The sequence below is a fragment of the Narcine bancroftii genome, chromosome 10 (genome assembly GCF_036971445.1).
Source record: "Narcine bancroftii isolate sNarBan1 chromosome 10, sNarBan1.hap1, whole genome shotgun sequence".
Taxonomy (NCBI): Eukaryota; Metazoa; Chordata; class Chondrichthyes; order Torpediniformes; family Narcinidae; genus Narcine; species Narcine bancroftii.
This window is the reverse complement of record NC_091478.1, coordinates 40,279,569-40,306,622: the sequence shown is the minus strand read 5'-3', so window position 1 is coordinate 40,306,622 and position 27,054 is coordinate 40,279,569. Positions and strand designations below refer to the sequence as shown.

Sequence of the window (27,054 nt, the reverse complement as noted above, 5' to 3'; positions counted from 1 at the left end):
AAGCCAAAAGGGGGTTATAATCGTGGTCTTAGGGACATTCTGGGGTGAACTGGGATTTGGTGGTACCCCTGGATGAGGTCCACCTTGGAAAACACCTGTGCCCCATGCAGGTTTGCAACAAAGTCTCAAAGTGTTAGAGAATCAAGATTGGGGTGGGTAGTTTGGCCTCCCCTAGAGGTAAAGTTTGAACCAAGCCCCGTCCCTTGAGGACTACGAGCAGACAGTGGGCACGAAGGAAGTCGGCGCCCAAAAGCGGTTGCGCTACTGCCGCAAGGTGAGGCTTTTGCCGAACCGAAGGGGGGTTGGTGAGGGTACTAAAAGTCAAGATGGAGGAGGCTGCCCTCAGTGCTGGGCCCTGTTTGCTGTTGCGGGTATCGAGGCCTGCGGGGGGCAAGATGCTTATCTTGGTGCTGGCGTCGACCAGGAATCACCTGCACAACAAGGAGTCCCAACCGTAGAGGAGGCTATCACGTGGGCCAACCGCCACGGCCATTAACAACGGTTGGCCAGGGCGTTGCCATAGGAAGTCTACGACCCTTGCTGCTGTATCGTGATTGAGGGCATACATGACATAGAAGTAGCGGGTATCGGCAGCAATGATGTGTTGAAGCTGGAACTGAGCCTCGGCCTGCTCGAACCACACGTTGGGATGCTGAGAGAGTCCGTGTGGATGATCACTGGCTCCGCCTGGTCCATGATCTTCAGGTCCGCTGGTTGGACCTGTTGGGGTCACAAATGTAGTGTTCATGCTACGTGGGCATGGAGAAGAATGACATGCACACCAAAGCCTTAAAGTCGAGACTGGTTTATTGCACTGGCTGTTGCATATATATTGGCCCAGGTGCTGATGTCAGGGCAGCATCTTGGGTCGGCATTTTCGCCACAGTTCCCCGTCTTAATGCTGTGCAGGAGGTCACCTGGGATGACAGCCAGTGTCACCCCCAGTTCTGTGCGGTCGCTGCGTTCGTCAGCCATTTTGTGGGCCAGTCCACATCTCCGTACGCGGGCCGCTACAGTGGAATATTTTATGTACCCTAATAATTAAGATAAAATGAAAGGAGCACAGAACTCATAAGTGATGTAGAGGGGGAACATTTTTAGTTGATATCTACCAAGCTTCTGCAGCAGCGAGACAGGGTAGAGTGGGGGAATCATTCTTTGTTTTGTTTTAGATAATGAGGCTGGGCAAGTGGAAGGAATTTTGATGAGTGCTCCTTGAGGCAGTCATTATAACTATCATAAACAGGGTGGTTAAGAAGGCATATGGTTTGTGAAATGGCTTTGTTCAATAAATCATTGTATAGAGTATAGGAGCTGGGAGGTGATGCTGCAGCAGTTTAAGGCATTGGTGAGGCCAGATTTGGAGTACTGTGCTCAGTTCTGGTCTCCAAGTTATAGAAAGGATATAGATAAGGTGGAGAGGGTGCAAAGAAGGTTTTCAAGAATGTTGCCTGGCTTACAGCATCTGGATTACAGTGAGATTAAGGAGATTGGGACTTTATTCATTGGAATGTAGATGACTGAGAAGGGATTTGATAGAGGTATTTAAAATTATGAAAGGAATAGATAGACTAGACATAAACAGACTTTTTCCCCTGAGGGCAGGGGAGGTTGGAACAAGAGGCCATGAGTTAAGGGAAAGGGGGGTAACACTTTAGGAGAAATATTAGAGGTGGCTTTTTCACTCAGCGAGTGGTGGCAGAATGGAATGATCTTCTGAATGAGATAGTTGCGGCAGGGTCCCTTCTGTCATTTAAGAAAAGGTTGGATGTGTACATGGAGGTGAGGGGGTTGGAGGGTTATTGGCGGAGAGCGGGAGGTTTGAGCTAGTTGAGTTGTTCTAGTGAACCGGTGAGGCCGACATGCCCTGTTTCCACTCCGTAAATGGTTGTATGGTTATAAACATAATTCAATTGTAGGCTAGAACAAAGATTACATTGTCATAAAGATTCCACATCTGCCAGTTTAGTTTGGCTAAGAAGTGTATCGACAGAAGTGGACTAGAAACAACGAAGTTGAATCTGTCTTGGAACAATTTGGATATTTGGTAGGAGATTGAAAGGTCTCAAGTTAAACATTCTTTGACAAAGAAAGAGGTGTATGGCTGCTAAATCTGGAGCCACATTAATGATGAGGTGCACTGGGCTAGATTAAGAGACTGTTGCAGGATATCCTAAAAATACAATTTTCTCTAGACCCAAAGATCTTTTTAATTGGGAAAGTTTGTGAAATGGCTTTGTTCAATAAATTAGATACATTTCAAATGGCGTTATTGCGATTACCTCTAGCAGTAGCAAGGAAATGTATAGCTGTTTCATGGAAAGATCAGATGGAGCTTAATTTACAGAGATGTCATTCAGAAATAAGGTCTTGTATACCACTGGTGAAGGTAACTTATCATTTATGGGATCAATATTATTGAGATTTGGAACCCATATTTGGATTATTCTAATTTGAAAATCTGAGACTGGTTTTGAGTGCAGCTGTGGTTCTCCGCATTGTTAGTGAATGAATGATACAAGTTATTCTCCTTATTTCTTTCTTTCTTAGTTTCTTTTTTCTTAGGGGAGTAGGGGTGTAGAATTTGAACTCTTTTGCAGAAAATCTGAACAAAGTGTGGTAAAAATTCAGAAAGAAGTTGGGAAAACAAGGAGAGGGCATGAAAAATACTGGCATGTAAAACAAAAGAACATCTGAATAATGAGCATAACTCAGGAGAGAGCATGACCTACTGGAGACCAAAATGTTTCTGTGAGTGGTGGCAGTAGGTAGGGTTTTAATTAAAATTTTGTGTCCTCCTTGGTTGGTACTGTGAAATTCTCGACCACAAGATATCAGAGCAGTAGGCCAATTGCCCATCGAGCCTGCTCAGCCATTTTATCATGAGCTGGTCACGTCTCCAGAATGGAGGACCATCGCCTTCCCAAGATCGTGTTATATGGCGAGCTCTCCACTGGCCACCGAGACAGAGGTGCACCAAAGAAGAGGTACAAGGACTGCCTAAAGAAATCTCTTGGTGCCTGCCACATTGACCACCGCCAGTGGGCTGATATCGCCTCAAACCATGCATCTTGGCACCTCACAGTTCGGCGGGCAGCAACCTCCTTTGAAGAAGACCGCAGAGCCCACCTCACTGACAAAAGACAAAGGAGGAAAAACCCAACACCCAACCCCAACCAACCAATTTTCCGCTGCAACCGTGTCTGCCTGTCCCGCATCGGACTTGTCAGCCACAATCGAGCCTGCAGCTGACGTGGACTTTTACCCCCTCCATAAATCTTCGTCCGTGAAGCCAAGCCAAAGATCTATCCTCCTACTCTGCCCCACTCCCTGGCTTTCTCATCATAACCCTCAACCCCGATGCTATTGTCCAAATACACCAATATTAGGTGTTGTTTGGGAACCACATGGCAGAAGGTGGCAGTAGAGACAAGTTAGCCTGGAAGGAAGCGATTCTGTGTGAGTACATGTACTCACCTAATATTCCGTCTGGGCACTCTCAAACCAGATTGCATCAACATCGACTTCTCTGGTTTCTGTGAGGCTCCCCCTTCCCCCCACCCTCTCTCTCCCCTTTTTTTCTCTTCTGTCCCATCCATATCCACCTATGACCTCTCCTCCTACTCCTTCTTCCTTTATTCTCCCCCCTCACCCTTTTTATTAAACCTGTTGACTTTCCTTAATGAGGGACTGATCTAGCCCAAACGTCGGTTATGTACCCTTGCTTCCTATTGCTGCCGCATGACCTGCTGAGTTTCTCCAGCATTACTTCCTTCCCCCTATCCCCACACATACTGTCTGCTTAACTGAATTCCCAATCTGTTTTTACACCTGACATCAGTCCAGACATAACTCTCCCTCGCCCAATCTTCCATTCATAGTGTGTCATACCCATACTCCAATTCCATCTTGAGAAATGGCTTATCTGGATGGCGTTCCTACTCTCAGTACTGGCCTAACCAAGTTTTTCATCCAGATGCTGTGTGACCTGGCTGGGTTTGCTTGCTCACCATTTCCCTGATATGGTCTGGCTTGGTTTCCTGCTCCAGGAGTGCCCCACATCACCTTGATGCAGTGTGCCACAGCTTTCCTCTTGAATATCCACTTACTGCAACTCATCCTGCCCACTACTTCCCACAGTCCCTTCTGCAGACCAGAGCAGAATTTGATACAGAGCAAATTAGGTTGCACTTGATATGAACTAAATAGCAAGACCTTACAACTGGGGGGGACAAAAATCACTGAAAGTGTGTGAAAGAATACAGAAACTAATTCAAAGGCAAATGGAATGATAGCTTTTTATCTCAAGAGCTAAAAGCCTATCTCAAGAGGAAAAGGTGTGTCCCAGTTAAGCAAAGCTTATGAGGCGCCATTTACAGTGCTTTGTTCCATGCACTGCTCCTCTGGAAGGATAGTGAGGTGTGGCTGGACGAACAAGAGATGAATATTTGATTTAAAAGATAAAATAAAAATAAATTACTGGGAATACCCAGCAATTGAGGCAGCATCTGAGGAGAGAAACCGAATTAAAAATCATCAGAACTGGAAAATGGAAGGTTGCTCATTAGATGTGTAATTTTAAGGATATGTTGGATGAATTGGAACATATTCCCTCAGATACTGAAGCTAAAGGATGATGTATCTGTATTTTAAGTGGAAAAAATGATTAATTAGGCACAAAGAGAGAGTGGGACATATCCCTTGAGAACATATCTAACAAAATTAAAGCTCAGCTAATCACACAAAGGATAAAGGCAATCAGGAATTCACTTCAGAAAAAAAATTGTGTTGAATTGAGAGGGAATCAATAAATAATGTCACCGTTGGAAATGAAAATGCTGTGTTCAGCAAGAAGAATGGTAAGGCTTTAGCAAAAAACATAGTGAAGCTGGGGAGATTCAGCAGGTCAGGCAAGCATCCAGGGATGGAAATGATCAGTTAACATTTCAGGTCAGGATCTTTTATCCAAACCGATAAAGACTGATTAACAAATTGCAATAAGGAGTTCACAATCTGAAATCTTGTGTCTAGTTGACCTGCTGAATCCCTCTCCCTTCTCTTTGATCATTGGGATTCCAGCATCTGCAGTCTTTATTTGCTTCTCAACTTGGATAGATAGTCAAGATGCAGATTTGCAAAGATCTAAGTGAATGAATTAAAATCCCTGCATTTCCAGGGGTGGTGGTGGAGGCTGGTACAATAGGGACTTTTAATAGACTCTTGGACATCATGGGTACATGAAAAATGGAGGGTTATGGGTGTATGAATGGGAAGGCTTAATTGGTTGAGTAGGTTTCTATTGCTCAGCACCACACTATGGAATGCTGTGCTGTTCTATACGACCAACTCCTATTCCTCTTGGCTGATTAAGGGATCTTGCCAATGTTAATTAGAGCCTGAGGGTGAGTGAGGCAATCAAAAGAGAAGAGGCTTAGGAGAGTGAAGGGTTTGGGAGCCAAGGGAAAAGATTGGGGAAGGGGGAGACAGGTAGGAAGGCTGAGGGGCTCAAAGAAGAGAATCAGGCTGGGGTTTGAGATGAGGAGGTTACTGAGAGAAAGGATTGGTGTGCAGTTGGAGTGTGTCTATGTGAGTCATACAGCGTGAAAACAAACCCTCCAATCCACTGAGTTTGTTCTGACCATGAACTGCCATTTTATATTTGTTGTACATGAAATTTCGACATGTTGGTATGGTAACAGGCCCTTCCGGCCCACGAGCCCGTGCTGCTCAATACATCTAATTGACCTATATCCCCAGTATGTTTTGAATGGTGAGGGGAAACTGGAGCACCCAGAGGAAACCCACGCAGACTCAGGGAGAATGTTCAACCTCCTTACAGACAGCTCTGGATTCGAACCTTGGTCGCTGGTGCTGTAACCACGTTGCAATAACCACGTCTCCCGTCCAGTCCTTTTATTTTCTTTTCCTGTTGATGTCAACTGTGCTCCCTACCCCCTAACAGATTCTACCATGCACTTGTAGACCAGGGATAATCTATAGAAGCAAATTCACCTCCCAACCCACACATACCTAGGAAGCTTTTGTTAAGAGTGAGCCTTATCCTCTTGTTTTGGAGCTCCTCGCAATTAGACCAAGACTTAGCCCTGTCACCTCAGCAAGGCGAGTTGTATACAGCAGCCACCCACATTAAAAGAATTCCTCCATTCCTGAGAAGTACTGGGGAAGCGAGTCATCCTCAGATCTGTGATACTGTGTCAGGACAACAATGAGTAAACTTCAAAAATGAATGCAGGGTTTTGTTCTGTTGCCACTCGTTGGTTTTATGTGGGGGCGGCACAGGTTTTCAGAACATTTGCATGGATGAATATAATTTATTTCTTTTATAACTTAGCCCTCTGAATAAAAAGCATAGGAGGAGGGAAGGGGGCTGTGGGAGAAATGAAGCACAATTGTGACTAAATTGAAATTTTAGTCCCTGATTTGTTAAACAATAGCAATGTTGAGCAATGGTGTTACTGAAATGCATATGAGAGTTTCCGAATATTTGCGGAATAAAACTCTGTAAACAAATTGTGGTGAGCTGTTTAGACAGAATCAGATACACCCAAGGTAAAGATTATACAACAGGTTTTAATCCTCAAAGACGGAATTCCACAAAACCACACTAGCTGTGGCTGCAGTAACTCTGTGTGAGGCCTTGGGAGGCCGGCGCAGGCTTCTATCCCGGAGGGTGATTGACACCCGGCCGGGTGGGGCTTGATCCATTCAGGTCGACTGATTGGCAGCTGGCCAGGTGTTGTCCTGTCCCCTTACACTCCTACAGGTACAGAGGTTGCCCCCTGCAGTAAGCCGGTGGTGTACCAGCACTCAAATTAAAAATGTTGATAGTTAAGACATGCTTCATATTTTTGAGGGATGTGTTCCAGGGATTGCTCTGCTCTTCACTCCTTTGCTGTTCACAATCATGATACCTTTCTGTTCCTTGTCTTGAGCCTTTTATTTTGCCTCTCAGCCAGTCACTCTTTGGCCCTTTAGCATCGATATAGAATTTTAATCCCAGGCTTTCTGGAAATCTTAACGACATTACGCAAATTGTCCCTTGTCCATTGTGCACGGAAAGAACGGTTTCCATAATCTGTTTTGGCTTGAACATTTTCTGCAAGTCCCACACTAATTGCAAACCGATTACTATTTTAAAACTCCTTGTGCACTTTCTTGAAATTCAACTCTTCTCAAGTCTGTTTTTTTTAAACATCTTTTCATGTAACCTCGTGTGCAATTTCATTCTGGCAGACTGTGGTCATAGCTAAGGTTCAAGTGCAAGAAAGGCTTCAGACTTCACTGGTCATTGTCCTGCTTGCCTGGAGTAAAAATAATTGTCAAAACATATGTAATTGATATCACCCTTAATTAATTATCTAGGTTTTACAGCAGTGCTCCTGACTTATAAAAATATTTGTTTATATTCTCACAATCAAGATGAAAAAATTAATGAATTTTCTTTCACCGTCCAGTGATCCCATCCCCAAGGGCCAAGACTATCCAAAGCCATTTGTATCATTTAACTCACAAGCTGATTAAAATGAACTGAAGTCGTGTGAAAGACCTGAAGTCTATGCAGGGATCATTGCCGAACCAGAATTCCTGATAGCTTTATCAGATTAATGATGCTAGTTTTTTTTTGTCTAATCATTTAATATTAGTGCAGATTTAAGTGTAATTCAGGATTGCTTGGACTGGTCGATTCCATGATTATAATAGAAGACCTACATGATCAGAACTGCTGCTTTAATCGCTTGCTGCCAAGGATGTTAACCCTTAGGCACTAATCTGATATTTCCTGTTAACACTATTTAGTATCTGACTGGGTTAGCTCTTGGCTGTTTATTCTCTGTTATCCTTCGATTTGCAGTTGCTAATGCACTCTGGTTGATAAATTAGCTTTTAAGACCAAGGCTGCAATTGTATGTAACTTCCAGGGGTATTGTTAATTCAGAAGAGCAAAGTGACCACTTAGACCTTTTTTTTGCCTTAACATCATTTGGCCTAAATTATTAGCTTGTAATGTTTGATTTTATTTGAATATTTGGAGACTTTTCTGCATTAGAGTAACCTGGATGATTATCTCAGACCCAGGATATTATGTGCAATGAATCCCTGGGACTATGCAAGGCATTGGGGAGAATCTTCCTTAGGCACCCAATTGACTGAAAGCCACTGTCTTACACTAGACCGCAATTACATTGTTAGCACTGATTTTTGCATGTCGCACTTTAACCAAAAAAAAGTCATCCCAGCAAGAAAATGTATTCCAAGTTGTTTATCCATTTTTTCCCACTTGAAATTGTAGTTTTATTTGGGCTTGATCACTCGGTAGGTAGCATTCTCACTTTTGTGTGAAAGGATTGTGGTTTCAAAATTCACTTCTGAAACTATAAGCTAAACATTCAAGTGTGATACTGGATAGGTGCTGCACTGTTGGAGATGTTGTCTGATGTCGTCTGTCACATGAGGTGCCTATCCCTTTAAACGGACTTTAAAAATCTCTGGCAAAAGAATAAGTAGCAAGGGAAAAAAAAAATTTTTGTTGTTCCGGCCAACACTGATTCCGCGAACAAATGCAGGAATATAAGTTATCTTGTGGCAGATCGAGGACTGCATTGCATATAAAGCAATTCAAACAATGACCAGATTGGATTGACATTAGTTCATTGATTATTGAAGCAATTTGGCAGTTCCTATGGTCGTGAAGAATTTGAGAGAAATGCATCCATTTTTTGTTTATATTGGGTTGAATTTGTAAAGAATTTATCTATAGGGCTTTGACAGTATGAACACTACATGCAGAAAGCAAAATAATAATTAAGGTGCCCATGTGTGTGTACGTGTGTTTGTCCCTGAAGCAGAACCAGTTGCCAATACACTTTTGTTAGCTTTAATCCAAAGGGTCCACACAGAGAAATCTCGTCCGAAAGCTTGTATTCATTGGGGCATTTTTTTTAAGAAATGAAAATAGTTTTGCCTCTCTGTGCTAAAGGCCAGACATTGTTTTGAAGTTTTAACTTTTACATAGCTTTGAGACTCCTTCTGGAATGATGGGACAATTGTTTTCTGATGGGAGGCTGCACGAAGGGATTAGGTGGTTATTTTTCAATCATCTTTGGTTTTGGAGTGGGTCTGGGTTAATCTGATTATTCAATAAATTGTGTTACTTGCCAGTGCAGAACAGCAATTGTACTGACACTAGCTGGAATAGGTGTTACTGTTTTGACCTCTATCTTTAGGCCCCTCTCCCCCTCTATCTGTCGCTGGTTTTCAAAAATATAAATCTTCGAGCAAACTTGATTCTCTGACCTGATAACCCTCAATGAACAAAATTTGCTTGGTAAATATTTCAGTAAAACTTTACAGGGCTATAACATGTTGGTATCGTGTGGCTGATGCATTTGCTGAGAACTAACTTCAGTTATTTTATGCAACTGGCACTGAGATGTTTTAACCTTTCAATCAGATTTTATTCATAAGTTTTAGACCCTCTTTAGTAATTTCAGCATTTTGTTTGAGTTCATCAAAACAAATGATTTTTGCCTTTTTGATCAGTTTTAAATTATCACTCTACAAAAACAGTTTATTTTTTTGTTGCACTTGTTGGTTTTTTTTTTGGGTGCTGTTGGTGGGTTTCCTTTCATGACCCCACCCTTCTTAACCCCTGGAAGCTGCATGCATTAATGAGTATTTTTTTCCCTCCCCTCCATCTGTCTTGATTATCATCTACCCCTTGATTGATAACTTGTAAACACAACAGCCTCCGCTCCTTCAGTTCGGATAGGTCATACTCGCTGAACAGGAGTCCATATGCCAGGGACAGCATCATGATCGAAGAGCTAACAAAGGAACCGGTAAGTGGGACATCTCCACTCCAGTCACCTGTGTGGTTTGACCTCATCATGTGCTTTAGACAGTCGCTGTCAAATGCTGCTGCCCTTGCTTTCAGTGTAGTGTGCAACATCCAATTTGTTTAACTGAGCTTGCTTGAGAGGGAGAACTAGGGGATGGACCTGGTGTTTGCAATTTGTAACCTGCTCATGTTATTCAATTACATTGACCTTAAACTTGGGTTGTTTTCTGATCAGGCCACTTAATGGGTAATTCCAATAGTAGATTTTTAAAATCCTTAATCTTTGCTGTGATGTGAATGCAGAAGGGATGCATTTTTCTGGAACTTTTCAGATGTCCACAATTTCCCAGCAGTTCAATCAGGCAATAAGATTCATCAATTTTTAGATTTTCCATCCACCCTCATCTCGTCTCTGTATTTTTAAGTTACTCCAAGAATATTTGGAAGAACACAAGAAGCCCCTTGTTCCCAAGAGCAACTCTATCCACCAGAGTCGCTCTCTCTCTCTCTCTTTGCATTGCTGCAGTGAAGCCTGGGATGATACAGGCTCGTTGCTTATCAGTGATAAGACCTTTTAGCTGCTGGTTTTCCCTTCTGTGATGAGAGATTAGAGTCTGGGCAAAGATGATTCTCTGCTTCCATTAAAATAAGCAATTTGAGAGTAAAAGTGCATAAGCACCTTTTGGATGAATTAATTAAGGAGGTGAAATGTTCTCAGCTGTCCTCTCCTTTCCCAACCATTTTTCCCCATTCATTTCTTCTCAGTGGATTACCTCATTATTTCTTTGTGTGGGACTGCAGCAATCAGTTTTAATAATCCTTAATAAAGCCAAACGATGAAGCATAACATTTCCTGGCTGTTCACAAACTTAGCTGAATAGACTTAAGTATAAAGAGAGTATTCAGTGACAGAAATCCTGGTGCATTGCCACTTTTCCCACCCTCACCACTTCCAGTGACTTGTTCAGTGTTGGCTTACGTTGATGTTGATCCCTAACTGCCCATCGCTAACAGTGTCTCACTGCAGAAGAAATTAATTTTTTCAGAAGAATGAGAGAGGATCATATGAGAAAAGGCAAATGGAATGTTGACCTTCATTGGTAGAGGATTATTTTTTTTAAGAACAGGGAGCTTCTGCCGCCACTTTTCAGGGTGCCCGGGGAGAGGGGGTGCTGCACCTGGAGTATGGTGTGTGGTTCTGGCCTCCTTACTTGAGAAAAGACCCACCTGGCTTTGAAGGTGGTACAGAGGAGATTCACCTGATTGATTCCAGAGGTAAGCAAGTTAGCAGATGAGGAGAGGTTGAGTCACCTGGGACTATAACCGGAGGGAATTCTGAAGAATGAGAGAGGAATTTTTTTTTTTGAATGGAAACCAATAAAATGGAGAGATAAATTAAGGCAGGAAAGCTGTTTCTGATGTAGGTGAGACTAGAAGCTGAGGGCAGCCACAAGATTTGGGGAGTAGATTTAGGACAGAGATGAAGAGGAATTATTTTCCCAGAGTGAATTCTCTGCCCAAAGAATTAGTTAAGGCTACCTCATAACAGAGGCAGAGTTGGATAGATATTGGCATTGTTGGGTAATTGAAGGTATGGAGAAAAGATGGAGGTTAGAGTGGATCACCATGATCTTATTGAATGGTGGAGTAGGCTCAGTGGCCCAGGTGGGCTCTTGCTCCTTTTTCCTATGCTCTTATTTATTTTCAACATATTACTCGTTGCGACTTAGCCTGTGGTTCTGAGGAGCCATCACAATGAGTGGTATCATTTCCATGAGGAGCCAATTGGTGCCCTGCCAAATATTCCTGCCTTTGTTTTGAATTATGATTTGCAACTTTTCATGTTCAAAGTTGTAACTTAAAACATTAGAGTTGTTACCTTCACATCATACCAACCATGTCTTGTTATTTTAACATTAGATATAAAGCATTGCCTTTCATTAGTTTGAGGGGAGAAGCATTTTTCTTTTGTCTGTTTCAAATTTTCTAATTATGGGCCTGAATGGGGGTGAAAACAAAAACCAAATGTTTATTTGTACAGTTTCCATAATTGGCAATGATTTTACATCCAAAATAATACTGGCCATTTTATTTAATTCACTAGTATGTAGTGTCCGTTGGTGATTATGCACTTGGTCATGGAAGGTTTTCATCTGCCATGCAATTGACGGCCATAGATTTGTGACCACTCTTAGTGTAGTAGCAAATTATGTTTGCCTACCATGTTAAAGGGGAATAGGACATCGCTTAGAATGTCCAAAGCAACCTGAAATGCAAAGCAAAGAAAAAGGGGATGATCGTTGTTTTAAAGAAATAGTTCCAGTGGTAAGCCATGTCCCGTCTACATTTAAAATTACATGTTTACTTGTTAAAGTTAACTGTGTAAAGAAAAATTGTTTAGCGTTTTGAACCTTTTTGCTCCAATCTCAGGCTAGCTTGCAAACTGAAATCAGGGATTGGCAACAATGAAGGCTGCATTGGCATTTACTGGAAGTAATCTTTACATTGCTTCCATCTGCACGCACGGCCTTCATAATTGCCAACTCCCAGGATCCTGAGAGTATACTTTGAGGTTAAAGGGCATCTCTGATTTTCCTCCTGGTTCATCAGGGTTTCCAAGCAGATCGTGCGCATTCCATGGGTGGGCCAATAGTGAGCAACTCACTGAAGGTAAGCAATAATTTTCTGCCAGCTTGCTGCTTGAAGGCGAGGAAGTTTAAGTGAATACTTGTACCGCTGTGTTTCTAAATCATGTCAAGCCTAATATTTAACATTTCTAAGTTCTTTAGTTTCCAGGTGGTGATGTGAGCGTCATTCCGTTTTTTTTTGTCCAAAACAAGGCCATTCAGCCCATTGTCTTCCTTCTCCCCAAACAGTTTTCCTTTTTCTTATCCTGTATTTAACCACATTCCTGTGGAAAATTGATTGTATTCTTCCACTCCACAATGAAAGGACTAGAAATGCTTCTGTGCTTTTTTTTAATTTTAAAGCGCTACACCTTTTTTTTGATGATCCGCTTAAATATATTCCCAACATACTGACAAGTGAAAGTTTTTTTTTGTGATTTCAAATCCTCTGTCAGATTGTTCTGAAATACTAACCCCATCTCCAGTAACCTGCTTCCAAGCCTGATGAAATTTTGCACTTGTAAGCATTTACTGAATGCACGATTTGATCAATTGACCATGAATTTTGTCTGTAGATTTGTGGCCATACTGGCCCGTCAATAATAAAATGTATCTTCTGCATCCCACCTCTTTTTCCTCTCAGCAAATTTCTTGTCTTGATTGGATAAGTGGCTACACAGTTTGGACCTCGTGGTAATGAAGGAACAGAAATGTATTTCCCAATCAGGATAGAATGTGATTTAGAGAAGAACCTGAAGCTTTTAATGTTCTCTTACATCTGCTGCCCTTGTTCATCTTAATGAAGTTACTGTTTTGAAAAGTGCTCTCAAATTATCTTTACCAAGTAACTACTGTGCATGAAACAGATAAAACTGGAGAAAATGACACTGCATATATTCAAGAAAAAAATGTCTGTATGTATCTTGGTCAATATGGTTTATAGTGTGAAAAATTTAAAAAAATTAAAAATTAAAAAAAAATAGCAAAAAAAAACAGATAAAACTGTAATTGTGGCATGCTGGGAGTAAATGCTTAAAATGATGGATATGGTAATAATCAGGCAGGCCACACTCTTCTAGGTGATGTTTAGCTGCTTGGAAGCCACATTTGGGATTTTCCTGAGGTGTGGTCTGAATCCAGTAAGACAATTCCAAAGGTCTTCAAAATCCTGAGATACTGGCAGAAATACTGGCTATCTTAAAATTTGACCACAAATAATTACTTGGGGTAAACAAGGATACAAAAAATGTCGATACTCAGGAAAGGAGCTCGGAGGGGGTGGGGGAAGGTTCAGTTGCCACACTGAGAATATGCTGCACGATCAGATGTGTCTTTTTCAATGCAAGATGTGAAAGTTAGGCCTCCACTGCTCTCTCAGCTGGCTGTACCATATCCCGTGTGACTAATTTGAAGAATAGGCACATTCTCTCCAGTATCCTTGCTGTCCACCCTGTATATAACTAGATCAGCTGGGCATTAATCAGTGTTTGAGGTATTGTTCTGTTACAAACTTCCTGCATAGTTTCCTGTATTACCAAAGTAACCATACTTTAAAAGTACTTAATTAGTTGTTAAGTGCTTCTGGATTTCCTGAAAAATTATTTAAACCCATCCTTTAAAAAGTTCAACAATTACCTCAGTAAGTTATCTCCTTCAACCTAATCAGTCTGTATTAATCTTTAAACGGCACTATAATTCTTGTTAGTCTTAATCTTGCTATCCACTTTGTTTGAAAAGTGTCAGTTAAATATTTCAATTGTTTCTCTACTTTCTGGAAGCCCATTTACAGATTCATCCCCCCCCCCCCCCCACCCGGATGCCCTTGGCTTATTCTTGGCATACTTGCGGAATGTTTGCTGTTCATCATGTTCCTCACCATTGGTAAAGCTTTTATCGCCCCCAGTTTTATTGTTTTCTTTGTCCTATCTTTAAAAACTCTTTCCTCCCTGCTCCCTTTCTGTATGTTTGCTCGGGTCCACTCCACAATGTCCCTAACCTAGTTCAAAAATAAATTACATTTGTATATTACATCAGAAATATTCCTCTTTTCTATATTTACACATCACATGCATTCAGTCACATTAAAAAAAAATTGGATTCAAATGTAACATTTGAGATGTCCTTTTATCTGACATGCTTCTGTGTACTCCAAGAGTCGATGTTAAATTCTGCTTCGCTTGTTGCCTTTATTCAATAGAAAGAAAATCTCAAAATACATTACCACATGAGTTTCTCACCATCCTGTTTTTAAAAACTAGTCCATCATCATTTCATTCACATGTAGAATGTATTCCTTAGGCACTCTTAATTTTTGTAACAGTTATTGAAGACTTGGCCCTTGCTTCTTTCAAGGAATCACACGCACCTCTCTGATTATTTGACCATTGGCATTTTCCCCATTATAAGTAGTATTCCAAAAGGGCATTTTAAATTCTTTCCAGGAATGTGGTTTACCAGACCTAACATTCAACTATTGTGATTTGGCATTCGATTATGATAATAATGCCTTTAGCTTGCCTTTCCTGATCCTTCCTAAAATGCTTTAAGACTAAATTGAAATACATGCTGTTCAAGCATGGATGAGATTGCTGGTAAATATCGGAATTACAAGTGTATTTGTCTTGGCCTATATGTGACCGCAAGCTCTTAAAAAAAAAAGGTGATACTTGGGCCTTGTGGCACAGGTTTTGGTTGAAATATATCTCCTCGTAAGAGACATAATTGGATTTAGCTCGTAGAGCAACATGTACAATAATACTTCTGTTTGTGGAGTTGGTTGAAGTTTTGTTAAATAAGGGTTTCAAGTGATGTGATGGTAGGTAAGAAATAGAATTGAGGTTTAACCACTATATTTTAGTTGAATGTTGTAGCAGTGGAAGGAACTGAATGGCCTGCTCTTATGTCTATGTTCCTTAGCCCTGAGAATTTGAATGGAGAGAAATCTCACTGGTTTCTATTGGCTCAGTCACGTTAAAACATATGCATTGTTGTGACATGGTACTAATTTTCTCTCTCAAATATTTTTCTGGCAGCACCTCGCGGTTTCTCGTGAGTATGACAGTGACTCTTTGAAAAGATTCAGCTGGACAGCAGATACACTAGACAACGTCAATCTCATTTCTAGCCCCATCCATTCAGGGTAAGTTGCTGTTTACTCTGTCCAGATGATATGTGAAATGTCACATGCAGTGGTAGCGACAAAGCTTTAGAGGTTGAGACACAGAGAGGATGCAGATACTGAAATCTGGAGGTAAACAAACAATTTGCTGGAGCTAGTCGGCAGTTGAGCAGCACTCGTGGGAGAAAAAGAATGGTCAGAACTCTTCATCAAGACGGAGAGTATAGCAGGGAGATGGCTTGCAAAATGGCAGGATGGAAGGGGTTAGACAGGGTTCTGTATTCAGTTGGAAGTTGGCGAGCCAGGGAGGGGTAAAGGGTGGTGAATAGATAGAGAGGCTTGTAGAAATGTTGTGTTCATGACATCAATTCTGAGATGCCAAATAAAGAGAGTGAAGAAACAAGGACAAATGAAGTCAAGACAATCAAGATGGGGTTGGAGACAACCAAATTGGGTGGGGGGTGGGGTGGAATGCAGAGTCAAAGGCTTCCAGTGATGTAGTCTCATGGAGACTATTAGGATAGAGGACACGGACAAACTGGAGCAGCTGGAACTGAAATTGGGGGAGGAATCAAGTTAGTGAAATGTGGATGTCACCAGAAGGGGGAGAGGAATGAGAATGGGGATATGTAGGAAAGGGGACAAAGGATGAGAGAAGAACAGAACTAACAGAAGAAAAGAGAGAGGGGATTCGTTATCAGAACTTTGAAAATGGGGTGCCACGGTTTGCTCAACAGTTAGCGCCATATGCCACCAACCAGTGTTCGAATCCAGAGCTGTCTGAAAAGAATTTGTACGTTCTCTCCATGTCTATGTGGGTTTCCTCCTACCTTTCAAAATGTATGGGGGTTGTTGGTTAATTTGGGTATTTGGGCCACACAGGCTGTGGGCCTTGTAAATTTAAATTAAAATTCAGTGCATTTGAGCTGTAGACTGCCAAGACCTCATTTGATCCAATGAACTTCAGATGCCTTGGTCATCTCAATGCAAGTTCTTTCTTTCTGTCTATTTGATGTACCTCAAAAATGAAATCCACTTCACTGCTGTCAGCTTCTAATGGTGTGGTGCATGATTGGATCAGCAAAGAAGTCCTGGGTTCGGTTGTTGGCGGCAGCAGCCACAAAGGAAGAAATTCCCCAGGCATCCCACCTGTAATCAGCATTTACAATCTCATCCACAACCAAAACATAGCACCTTCTTGGAATTCAGGTAAATAGCCACTTCACCAGAGTGTTAGCAGCAGAATGTGGAATGAGTTTATTGACAAATTAACAATAAGTTGCATGTGAAAATAAAACATAATCAGATACTTGGATCTTCAGCTGCATTTTGTGGAATGAAGAGAAAGGATGAGTTTCCATCAAGTTCAGTTCAGTTATTGCAGGGCAGGGAACAAGGAAGGTCTGTTAGCTGAAACTGCATTTATTTCAATGTTAGAAGCCTGACAGGTAAGGCAGGTGAACAGAGCCCATGGGACTATTACAGAAAAATGGTTAAGAAAAGGTAGCTGACTGTTCCAGGGTACGGATGCTATGGCGTGTAATAAGTGAAGGTAAAAGATTCAGATCTCACGATTCAATTTATTGTCATGTAATAATTACACGAAATTGCCTTTTACCTGCTGTAAGGCAGATCCGCCATTGCAGAAATTGCCTGAAGTGCCTCTTACAGACAGAGAAAGAGAAGCAAAAGAGAGCCACACAGAGTCCAGTCCAAACCATCAGCAACCTGAGTTCCATATCCAAGCCTCCAATGCTATTAGCAACCCTTCAGCTCCCTCTTGCATCCCGGTTCCGATACCTGGTACTCCTTCAGCCAGTCTCAAGTAGTCCATCACCTGGTGTGAGTCCCTTGACCGCCATCTCAAACAGCCCACGTGGATTCCTCTTCTCGAGTCGCCAACAGCCCGCCACCTGTGTGTTCCTCAGCCACAGAACCCCTCACTGGTCCTCTGCCGTGATCACCGTCCCATGGGTCGTCTCCTCTGCTTCTCCTTCTCAGATGAGGGGGTAGTCTCCCTGCTTGCTGGTGCCCTGCACCAGTTCTCCGTTTTCCCGGAGCCTGCAACCCCTCAGGGCTGTTGCCTAGAGGTAGGGGAGTTGCATTTTTGATTAGTGAGAATGTTGCTAATATTCCTTGGATATTGTCTGGTGAGGATCTATGCAGAAGTTAGAGCAGAAAATTTGTTGAGAGATTTATAGATAGCTGTGAGGATAATAGAAATGTAATCGGATGTGATTTAACTTCCCTAATATTGACTGGAACTACCATACCGCTGAGGACTTGGATGAGGTGGAATTTGTTAAGCGTGTCCAGTAAGTTTACTCATCCATTAGGATAGGGGGCAACATAGGACCTCCCACTGGGAAATGAGGAGGGGGACTATTGTGTCTGTAGCAGTGCACTTTGGGACCAGTCCATAATTCTAGTCATTTTAAAGTAATTGTGGAGATGTGGAGAAAAGATAGGATTGATCCACAAGATAGTCTTAAATTGGGGGCATAGCTAATTTTGATGGCATTAAGCAGGAACTTATAAAGGTTGATTGGGAAAGGCTGTTTGGAGGTCAAGTTGGGGGCTTTTAAAAGTGAGATTGGAAGAGTTCAGGGTTAACATGTTCCTGTTGGAGTGTAGGTAAATACTGACAGGATTAGGGAATCCTGGTTGAGGAGGGATATTGAGGTACTGGTCAGGAAAAAGGAGGCAAGTGTCAGGTGTAAGCAGGTGGGATCAAGGGATGTCAGAGAAGATTTAAGGGGGAAATTAGGATGGAAAAAAGAGGAAGTGAGAGAGCTTTAGCAGATAAGGTAAAGGAGAATCGTCAGAGATTCCATAATTATATTCCGAGCAAAAGGGTAAATTGGGCGAGAATAGGTTCTCTTAAAGATTAATGGGGCCATATGTGAACCACAGGAGATAGGAGACCACAGATGCTGGAATCTGGAGCACAAGCAATCTATCCAGTGAGGGGAAAGGAAAGATTTTTTGATGTATTGGGCAAGAACACTTCTTCAGGATCGGTTGAAGAGATGGGAGAGACCAAATAAATATTCTCACCTGTTTTTTTTTACTGTATAGGAGAACTTGGAGAACTCAAGAAAGTGAGTAAGGATGTGTGGAAAATATCCACAAAACAAAAGAGAAGCCAGGTGTGCATTGTTGCATTTATGACCTTAAACCAGGGCAATACTTGCATGGTAAATGGGAGGGCCCTGGAGAACCAGAGAGACCTCGAAGTACAGGCACAGTGTTCCTTGAAAGTGGCAACACCTGTATATAGAGTGGTGGAGAAGGTATTTGGTACATGAGCATTAAGTATGAGAGTTGAAGCATCCTGTTACAACTGTATAAGATGATACAACACAGAGTATTGTGTGCAATTCTAGTTACTTAGTGCTCAAACGAATGTCATTGAGACCACAAGACATAGGAGCACAATTAGGTCATATGACCCTTTGAGTCTGTTCTGCCATTCAAGACACTGTTGATATATTTTTTCCTCTCATCACATGTTCCTGCCATCTCCTCACACCCTTGCCAATCAAAAACTTACCACACTCCATTTTAAATATACCCAATGGCTTGGCTTCTGCAGTTTTCCGTGGCAACAAGTTCCACAGATTCACCACCCTCCGGCTGAAGAAATTTCTCCTCAACTCTGATCTAAAGGGTTGCCCTGTTATTCTGAGGCTGTGTCCTCTGGCCCTGGACTCTCCCACTACTGGAAACACATCTTCACATCCACTTTATCCAGCCCTTTCAATATTCAGTAAGTTTCGATGAGATCTCCCTCATAATTTTACGCTCCAGCAAGTACAAGCCCAGAGCTCCTCATATATTAACCCTTTCGTCCCCATGATCATTCAAGTGAGCCTTTTCTGGACCCTCTGCAACCAGCATATCCTTCCACAGTTATGGGACCTAAAACTGTTCACAATGTTCCAAATATGGTCTGACCAACACCTTAATAAAGCCTTAGCATTGCATCCTTGTTTTTATATTTGAGCCCTCTTGAAATGAATGATTTTTGTTCATAATTAGTCAGTGAGCTTTCAAATTCCGATATTGTGGACTGGTTTGGTACAATGTGACTGAGATAACATCCACACTGTTCAAAGTAAATCAAAGAGGAAAGGACAAAATATGAACAATCCAGTGCCTTAGAAAATCCTGTCTCATTTTAAAGTGCCTTTTATTTTACATGTCTGCAATTTGATCTTAAATAATTAACAAAAGACTGATCTTTTAACATTACAAATTTAAAAATATTTGCGATAATATCCATTGACATACAGGGTAAAATTATAATTACAATGATTTTCATATCATGAAATATTTTTGGGCTTCTGTTGGAAAGATATTTCAATCTAGAAGATGCTTGGGCCCTGTGAATGCTTTGACAGGGTATTGCCATTGAAACAATTAAAGTCTAATTTGGCAGACTTCATTATACCAGCAGAGATTTCTTGACTGTTGAACCTTGTATGTACCCATACCACATGATGTAGTTAAAAACCCAAAGATTAGCTTCATCTAATCGCAGATAGTCACAGCTTGCTGTTTAATGCTTCAGCTATTTGAGAAGGGCCGGCTGCTGTGGTGTATTGCTCTATGAAGCTATGAGTCAGGGAGTCACAAGATCACAGTTATAGAAGCAGAAGCAGAAGTAGGCCCATCAAGTCTGCTCTGCAATTCTATCATGAGCTGATTTATCCACCCATTCATCCCCATTCCCCATCTTTCTCCCCGTAACCCTTGATGCCTAATCAAATACCTGTCAATCTCTGCCTTAAATACAACCAACATCCTTGCTTCCACAGCCGCCTGAGGCAACAAGTTCCACAGACTCGCGACCTCTGTTTTAAATTGACACCCTTTATCCCTCTTGGGGGATAGGCCCTCTTAGCCTAGACTCTACCACAGGAAACAACATTGCCACATGTACTCTGTTCAGGCCTTTCCACATTCAAAATATCTATGAGATTCTTTCCTCCCTCCCCACACCCTCCAGCCCTTTATCCTTCTGTACTCCAAGGAGTACAGTCCAAGAGCCGACAAACACTACCCATGTGCAAACCCTTTCATTCTTCGTATCATTCTAGTAAATCTTCACTGAACCCTCTCCAACACCAGTGTCTTTTCTCAAATAAACCGCTTCAAGTGAGGTCTCACCACTGTCTTAGAGAGTCTCAACATTACATCCTGTTCTTGTATGCTCCTCTAGAAATAAATGCCAACATTGCCTTTGCCTTCTTCACTGACTCAACCTGGAGGTCATCCTTTAGAGTATCGTGCACAAGCACTCCCCATTGCCTTTGCACCAAAACTCCCCATCTACGGAGTCACGGAGTGAACAGTTGCTCTGGAATGATGTGGGGAGTTTGTGTCTGATTGAGGCAGCCTGGTGAAGTTGGCAGAAATTGCTGACCTGTTGAAGGTGAAGGAGGTTGAGTGGAAGATGAGGAGAAGAGGAACACTGTGGAGGATGGGGTGGTGAGAGCAGGTGGGTTGGCAAGGGGACACAATTTATCAATTGGGTCGGAGGGGAAGCCACTTCTAAAGAAAAAAAAAACATGCTCCCTCATCAACAAATGCCCCTGAACTGAAACATGGACCATTTCTCTCCATAGACGCTGCCTGACTTGCTGGGTCCTTCCAGCTTCTCTTTGTGCAGTTTTTGTTTCACACTCTCATTAAGCCCATTGATAACCTTATTCAACATAGAACATTACAGCAAGTACAGACCTTTCAGCCCACGATGTGCCAAGCTATATAAACCTACTCCACGACGATCAAATCCATCCCTTTCTCATACCTGTAACCTATTTTTCTTCAATTCATGTGCCTATCAAAGTGTCCCATTTTTTTTAACGAACCAGCTTCCACCACCACCCTGGCAATGCATTCCAGGTTCCCACCACTCTGTGCAGAGATTTTTTTTTAAATCAAACTTATCTCTGACATCTCCCATAAACGTTCCTCCACTTACTTTAAAAAGGAGTCCTCCAGTATTTGCTATTGTCACGCTTGGGAAAAGGTGCTGGCTGTTCATTGGTGCTGCACACTTGCACAGACCTCATGTCATGGTCATTCGTGTACGTTTCCACCCTGTCTTCACTTTCACATGATCTGCCTGTATTTAATGTTCCCTTTCTTGTTTTCTTCAACTCAACAAATGCATTTGTGTTGAGTGTCCACTGCAGGCCCAAAATCTTCACAGTACCTTGACCAGTGAGTTGTGCATTCCATTATTCCAGTTTCTTGTCTCAAGAAGAAACATCCTCTCTGCTTGTTGTCTGAATAATCCTCCAAGGATGTCTATCAAGTCCATTCTTAGTCTCCTGAACTCCTGCCTAGTCTAGTCTATTCAACTAGACAACTCGCCCCTGTCATTCTGACGTTCTGATCTTTGAGCTGAATGGGAAGAAATGCATTTCACCAGTGATTCTGGATTGGCCATAACTTCATGATGGCATGGATGCCTTGGTGTCATTGGCAGGTGTCTGTGAGGTTTGTCTGGGACTCCATCTTGGAATGGTGTTGCCTCTCGGCTTTACAAGGGTCATAGCTGGATGTCTTGTGCAAGGAAAGATGGGTAGATTGGTGGCTTGGTGCCAAGAAAACAACCTCTCCCTCTTTGTCAGCAAGGCCAAGGAGCTGATCATAGGCATCTGGAGAGGGGTAGAGCACAGCCTGCATCATTGGTGATGAGGTAGATATGTTAGATAGCTTTAAGTTCCTCTGTATAAACATCTCCAGAGTTTGCCCTGGTCACCCACATTGATGCAAAGGCCAAGGAAGCACACTAGTACCTCCACTTCCTCAGAAGCATGGCATGTCACTGGCATCCCTTCACTGCTTCCACAGGTGTCAGAATGTGCACCACTGTGGGTGAAACCTGTTGCACCCAAGACCACAAAAGCTGCAGAGGGTTGTGAATGTGGCTCAGTGCATTGTACACATCCACCACCACCCCATCCCCCCCAACTTCATCTATTCCCTGAGCTGCCTTGGAAAAGGAACTAACGTATTAAAGGCCATACTCTTCATCCCTCTCCCATCAGGAAGATGATTCACTGGTGTGAGATCACACGTCACTAGATTCAAGGACTTTCTTTCCTGTTGTTATCAGTCAACCAAATATACCTCACAGTAGTAAAATAGTTGTCTTTGCTCCACACCATCTAATCTCCCTTTGTAACTGCACTTCTGTATTGTTTCTTACTCGCTGTACAATGTATGAGATTTCTTGCTGGGCTGTTTGCAAATCAAACTTTATCATTGCATCTTGGTCCATGTGATCATCAACTTCAACTGGAGATCAGAGTCAGCTGATTTGGATGTTATTCAGGAGTGGATCTTCCCCCTGCCACCCACTTTGTGCTGTTTCCCTCCAGCCCTTTATCCTTTCCTGGGCATTCAGGGAATAGAATAGACCACTCACTGTTCTTTCTGTTTTAGGTCAAAAGAGGATAGTCTTGCATTTGCTTAAACTGAACATAATTTCACCACAATTTTGCTGTTCACTTAACCTTAAAGCTTTGTGAATTTATGATCAGTTCTACAGTGGTGTCTACCTTTGTGTATATTAGGCTTTTTATCAAATCATTTATTAATATGAAAGGTGATCCTTTGCCCAGATGCTTGTCTTGGAGCCATAATGTGTCTTTTTTTGAGTGTACCAACTTCCAAATTTCCAGTCAAGATGAACAGCAGCAGCTCGTCCCCTCCACATACAAACAACCCACTGATATGATCATTCTTAGGTTTCCCAGTTTTCAAGCCGGGAAATTTGTGTCACTCTAGCATGGGTCAAATCTGGTATCAGTAGTGCAATTCTTACCCGAATGAATGGGAGATGTGGGTACCCAGGGAAAAGGTGAGTAGTTGTGCTTTAAATAGTCTTGGTTTTAACCTATGAGCTTTTCATTCTTTTAAATGAAAATATTATTTCCAAATTATTTTTGCATTTCCCAAGTATCACAGAATGTTTCTGAATCTGAAAGATGTTCATACACATCAGTTGATCTCATCCATAATAGCACAGTCTGGAGTTCGGGCAGGCCCTTACTGTCTGTGAGTCTAGTGGTTGTGTGGAGAAAGCCCCCTGTGCTGCTCTGGACCCTGATGAGGCACTGTGAGCAGTGGTCTTGGGGTAATGGGAAATCTCTCCCGCTGTGAAGATTGAATCTTCAACACTTCCCTTTATGCTGGGCACATGTTGCCAGCTTCTGATCCTGACTGCTCAACTGTTTAATTTCATCACAAATTTAGTCCGTGAGAGGGTTCTTCAGCAAGCCGGTTAACCTGTTATCCCTAACATTCATACAACCATGTAAAGACCATGCTTGCAGAATGCAAGACCAATTGGCACCAAGCAAGGGAAGCAAGATGACACTGTTGTGGGGTTCATTCAGGAGCCTGATGCCTACAGAGAATAAACTATCTTCAAGCCTGGTGTTAATTAATTTATGGTCATATGCATTGTACAATGTGTTGCGTCCTGAAATTCTTGCATGCTGCAGATGAGCAGGTACTTCATTTTTTTTTAAACCAGCTACACGATAAATTAAAAAAATGTCATAAATACAAAAATAATTAGACAATAAATATTAAAGATGGATAATTAATAATGTGTGTGTTTTGAAGCCTTAAGCCTTTTCCCTGATGGGAGGAAGGAGGCATCCAGGGTATGATGGGTCTTTCAGTATGTTGACAGCAGGAGATGTAGATGCAATAAATTGTCTTCAATGCCTTGAGCTGCAATTTTAGCTAATGTGGACTTTATCAAATGATTTCTAGAAGTCAGCGTAAATAACACCAGTAGACATTCTTGTCCTCAAAAGCGTTAATTCCTGTTGGTTTGGAGTACATTTCTTTGCTGTATTTTTGCAGCTAAGAAGTCGTATATTACAAAGTTTTAGGCTTAGAAGGGGTCTTTTGTGCCATTGTGTCATGACCAACCCTTCGAAAGGTCTGTTGCTGTTTCACTATAAATACCCAAACCTTTTATTTTGCAAATGTTTATACCTCTTAAGCTACAAATGCAATTACTGGAAAATCTTGCGTGTTTTGGTTCCAGTAATTTTCCAAGATGCCCCCTGAACTCTGCAAAGCCAACAGCACTGCTTCCGTGATTTGAAATAACTGGCGCATTTATGTGTGCGGCTTTTTTCCTCTTCCCCTCCAGTTTTCTCGTCAGCTTCATGGTGGATGCCCGTGGCGGTTCGATGCGTGGCAGCCGCCACAATGGAATGCGCATCATCATCCCGCCCCGCAAGTGCACAGCGCCCACACGCATCACTTGCCGTTTGGTGAAGAGACACAAACTGGCAAGCCCACCACCTATGGTAGAAGGGGAAGGGTTGGCCAGTAGACTGGTTGAAGTTGGACCATCAGGTGCTCAGTTCTTGGGGTAAGTTGCTGCTCTTTTCTTTCTGACCATTCCACAATACTCATCTTCCCCTTTTTCTTTTGTATGGATTAACGCTACTGGTCACAAAGTCTTGAATGAGAGCTTTTTGTTTGGTTGGTGGGGGAGTGGGGCTGATTAACTTGCGTGCTCTTTCTTTGTAAATGCCATGTACCAGCATCTTTTCAAAATCAGTCACAGAGCAGGATAATTGTGAAAGCACTATTGATGGCCAAATTGAAAACCATAATATTCCATTGGTGGAAAGTAAAATTGGACATCTTTGATCACCTGCAAATGCCCAATTTTAAGATTCCTCTCTAAACAACTGCCATGTGTCTCGAAATATTTTGCAGTACTTGGTAACTTTTTTGCTCATTCTGTTAGAATAAGTTTTGCAAATGCTCCCTTCAAATCTGGATACTGTTGGGAATGACAGTTTCTTCATTGTTTTTTTTTTCACGTTTTGTTTCCCTTTACTGCTGCATGGATGTTTTTTCAGTAAACTTCACCTTCCTACCAACCCTCCCCCTCTCAATGAGGGTGAGAGCTTGGTTAGCCGAATCCTGCAGCTGGGGCCTCGAGGAACAAAATTTATTGGGTAGGCTGTTTATTAAAAAGATATAAAATGTCACAGCAGATTTAAAAAATTTTCTTTGGTATTTATTTTAGTCATTCCCCATGTTTTTCTGTTTTCTTTTTGAAAAACCAGCTTTTAGTTTTGTCGCTGAGAGAAATTCATACTGGCTTGATCTATTAAAGCACTGTTGTTTTAAGCTTGGCGCTTACAGACACGCTTATGATCACTGCAAGCATTCTGCCTTCATAACTGCTTCATCTCTGTACTTCACCTGTTGGAATCTCTTTCAGCTGCATCAACTGCATTCAGTAAAAAGTGACAGCTCTTTACATTCAATATTGGTATAGAGAAGGTATCAGTGGAAACAGGGCAACTTTATGGCAGAAGGATGGGTAGTCATTAAAAAAGAAGTCCACTGAAGTCAGAAAATCAACAATGTTCCTTTTCTTGCCGACTTCTACGTTAGCTTGAACAAAATGCATTCACCAAGTTAGCAAGTTTTGACAAACTTTTCGATGGCGCCTGGGCTACGTTTGTAAAATGATGGCGTAGTCCTCCATGATTTTTTTTTTTTTTTTTGCAGGTTGCCTGCTTTATACATTCTTAAAAATTACAAAATTAATATGTGTGTCCTCCAAAATGGTGCTCAAGGACGTAGGCTCAAAAATATTGATTTGATGTTCAGTAAGAAGCTACACAGATAGCTTCATGGTGCCATTAGCATTTCTGCTTGGTCAAGTCCAGGTGTAAAACATTTCCCTTAACTACCAATGGTATGGTACATTCTCTATATCCATATTTTCATTCTGGATGTCTTGCACTACACACAGGAAATGATCAATCTGACAATATGTATTTTTCATGGACAGTGCAAGTTTCGGTGCCATATAAGGGCTGTATTTCCAAGGTGGGACATCAAAGAGTGCTGAATTTCCATTGCATTCCTCAACAATCTCACACACACGCTTAAGCACATTTGCAAAAAGGGTTTTCTGTGTGTGTCCAGTGTTGAATATTATGAAGCAGAATGTTAGAAATGTAAGAAACCAGAAACATTTCTTCATTCCCAAAATTCTGGCCAAAACAGGGAAGGTGGGGTGGGGGGGTCAGGAGAGTCTGGGGAGTGTTATTGCAAATAGGGAATCTCACATTTTATTTTTGATCATTGTTTAGCTGTAAAAATAACAACGCAAAGATACTTTTCAATACATGCAAATCTCATTTAAAAGTTTTGAAAATAGCAACAAAATTCCACTCGTGCTCTATTTTTCTTTGATTGCTAATAATAAAGAAATTAAATGTGTAAGTTGCGTGGTCATTTAAATATTTCGCCCTCCAGCAACTTTCTCCTTACTATTGCCTTAGCTCTGAGGACTTTATCTTTGAATAATACAGCCTGTATAGACGACCGAAAAACAAACTGTCTTCTTAATGTTTCTCTTGAGGGCTATGTAAATA

General features: G+C 41.8%; 1 protein-coding gene across 17 annotated transcripts in view; it reads left to right on the top strand.

Moving 5' to 3' along the window:
* LOC138744480 (ankyrin-3-like) overlaps positions 1-27,054 on the top strand; it is a 666,186-nt gene that overhangs the window by 541,773 nt on the left and 97,359 nt on the right. For 11 of the 17 annotated variants that reach the window (XM_069900713.1, XM_069900720.1, XM_069900726.1 and 8 more), the window contains 4 exons: positions 9,767-9,860; positions 12,470-12,529; positions 15,519-15,625; positions 24,795-25,019. In XM_069900713.1, the coding sequence (XP_069756814.1) occupies positions 9,767-9,860; positions 12,470-12,529; positions 15,519-15,625; positions 24,795-25,019 (486 nt within the window). The remainder of the gene's footprint in view (positions 1-9,766; positions 9,861-12,469; positions 12,530-15,518; positions 15,626-24,794; positions 25,020-27,054) is intronic. The other 6 variants (XM_069900719.1, XM_069900724.1, XM_069900727.1 and 3 more) reach the window with 3 other exon arrangements.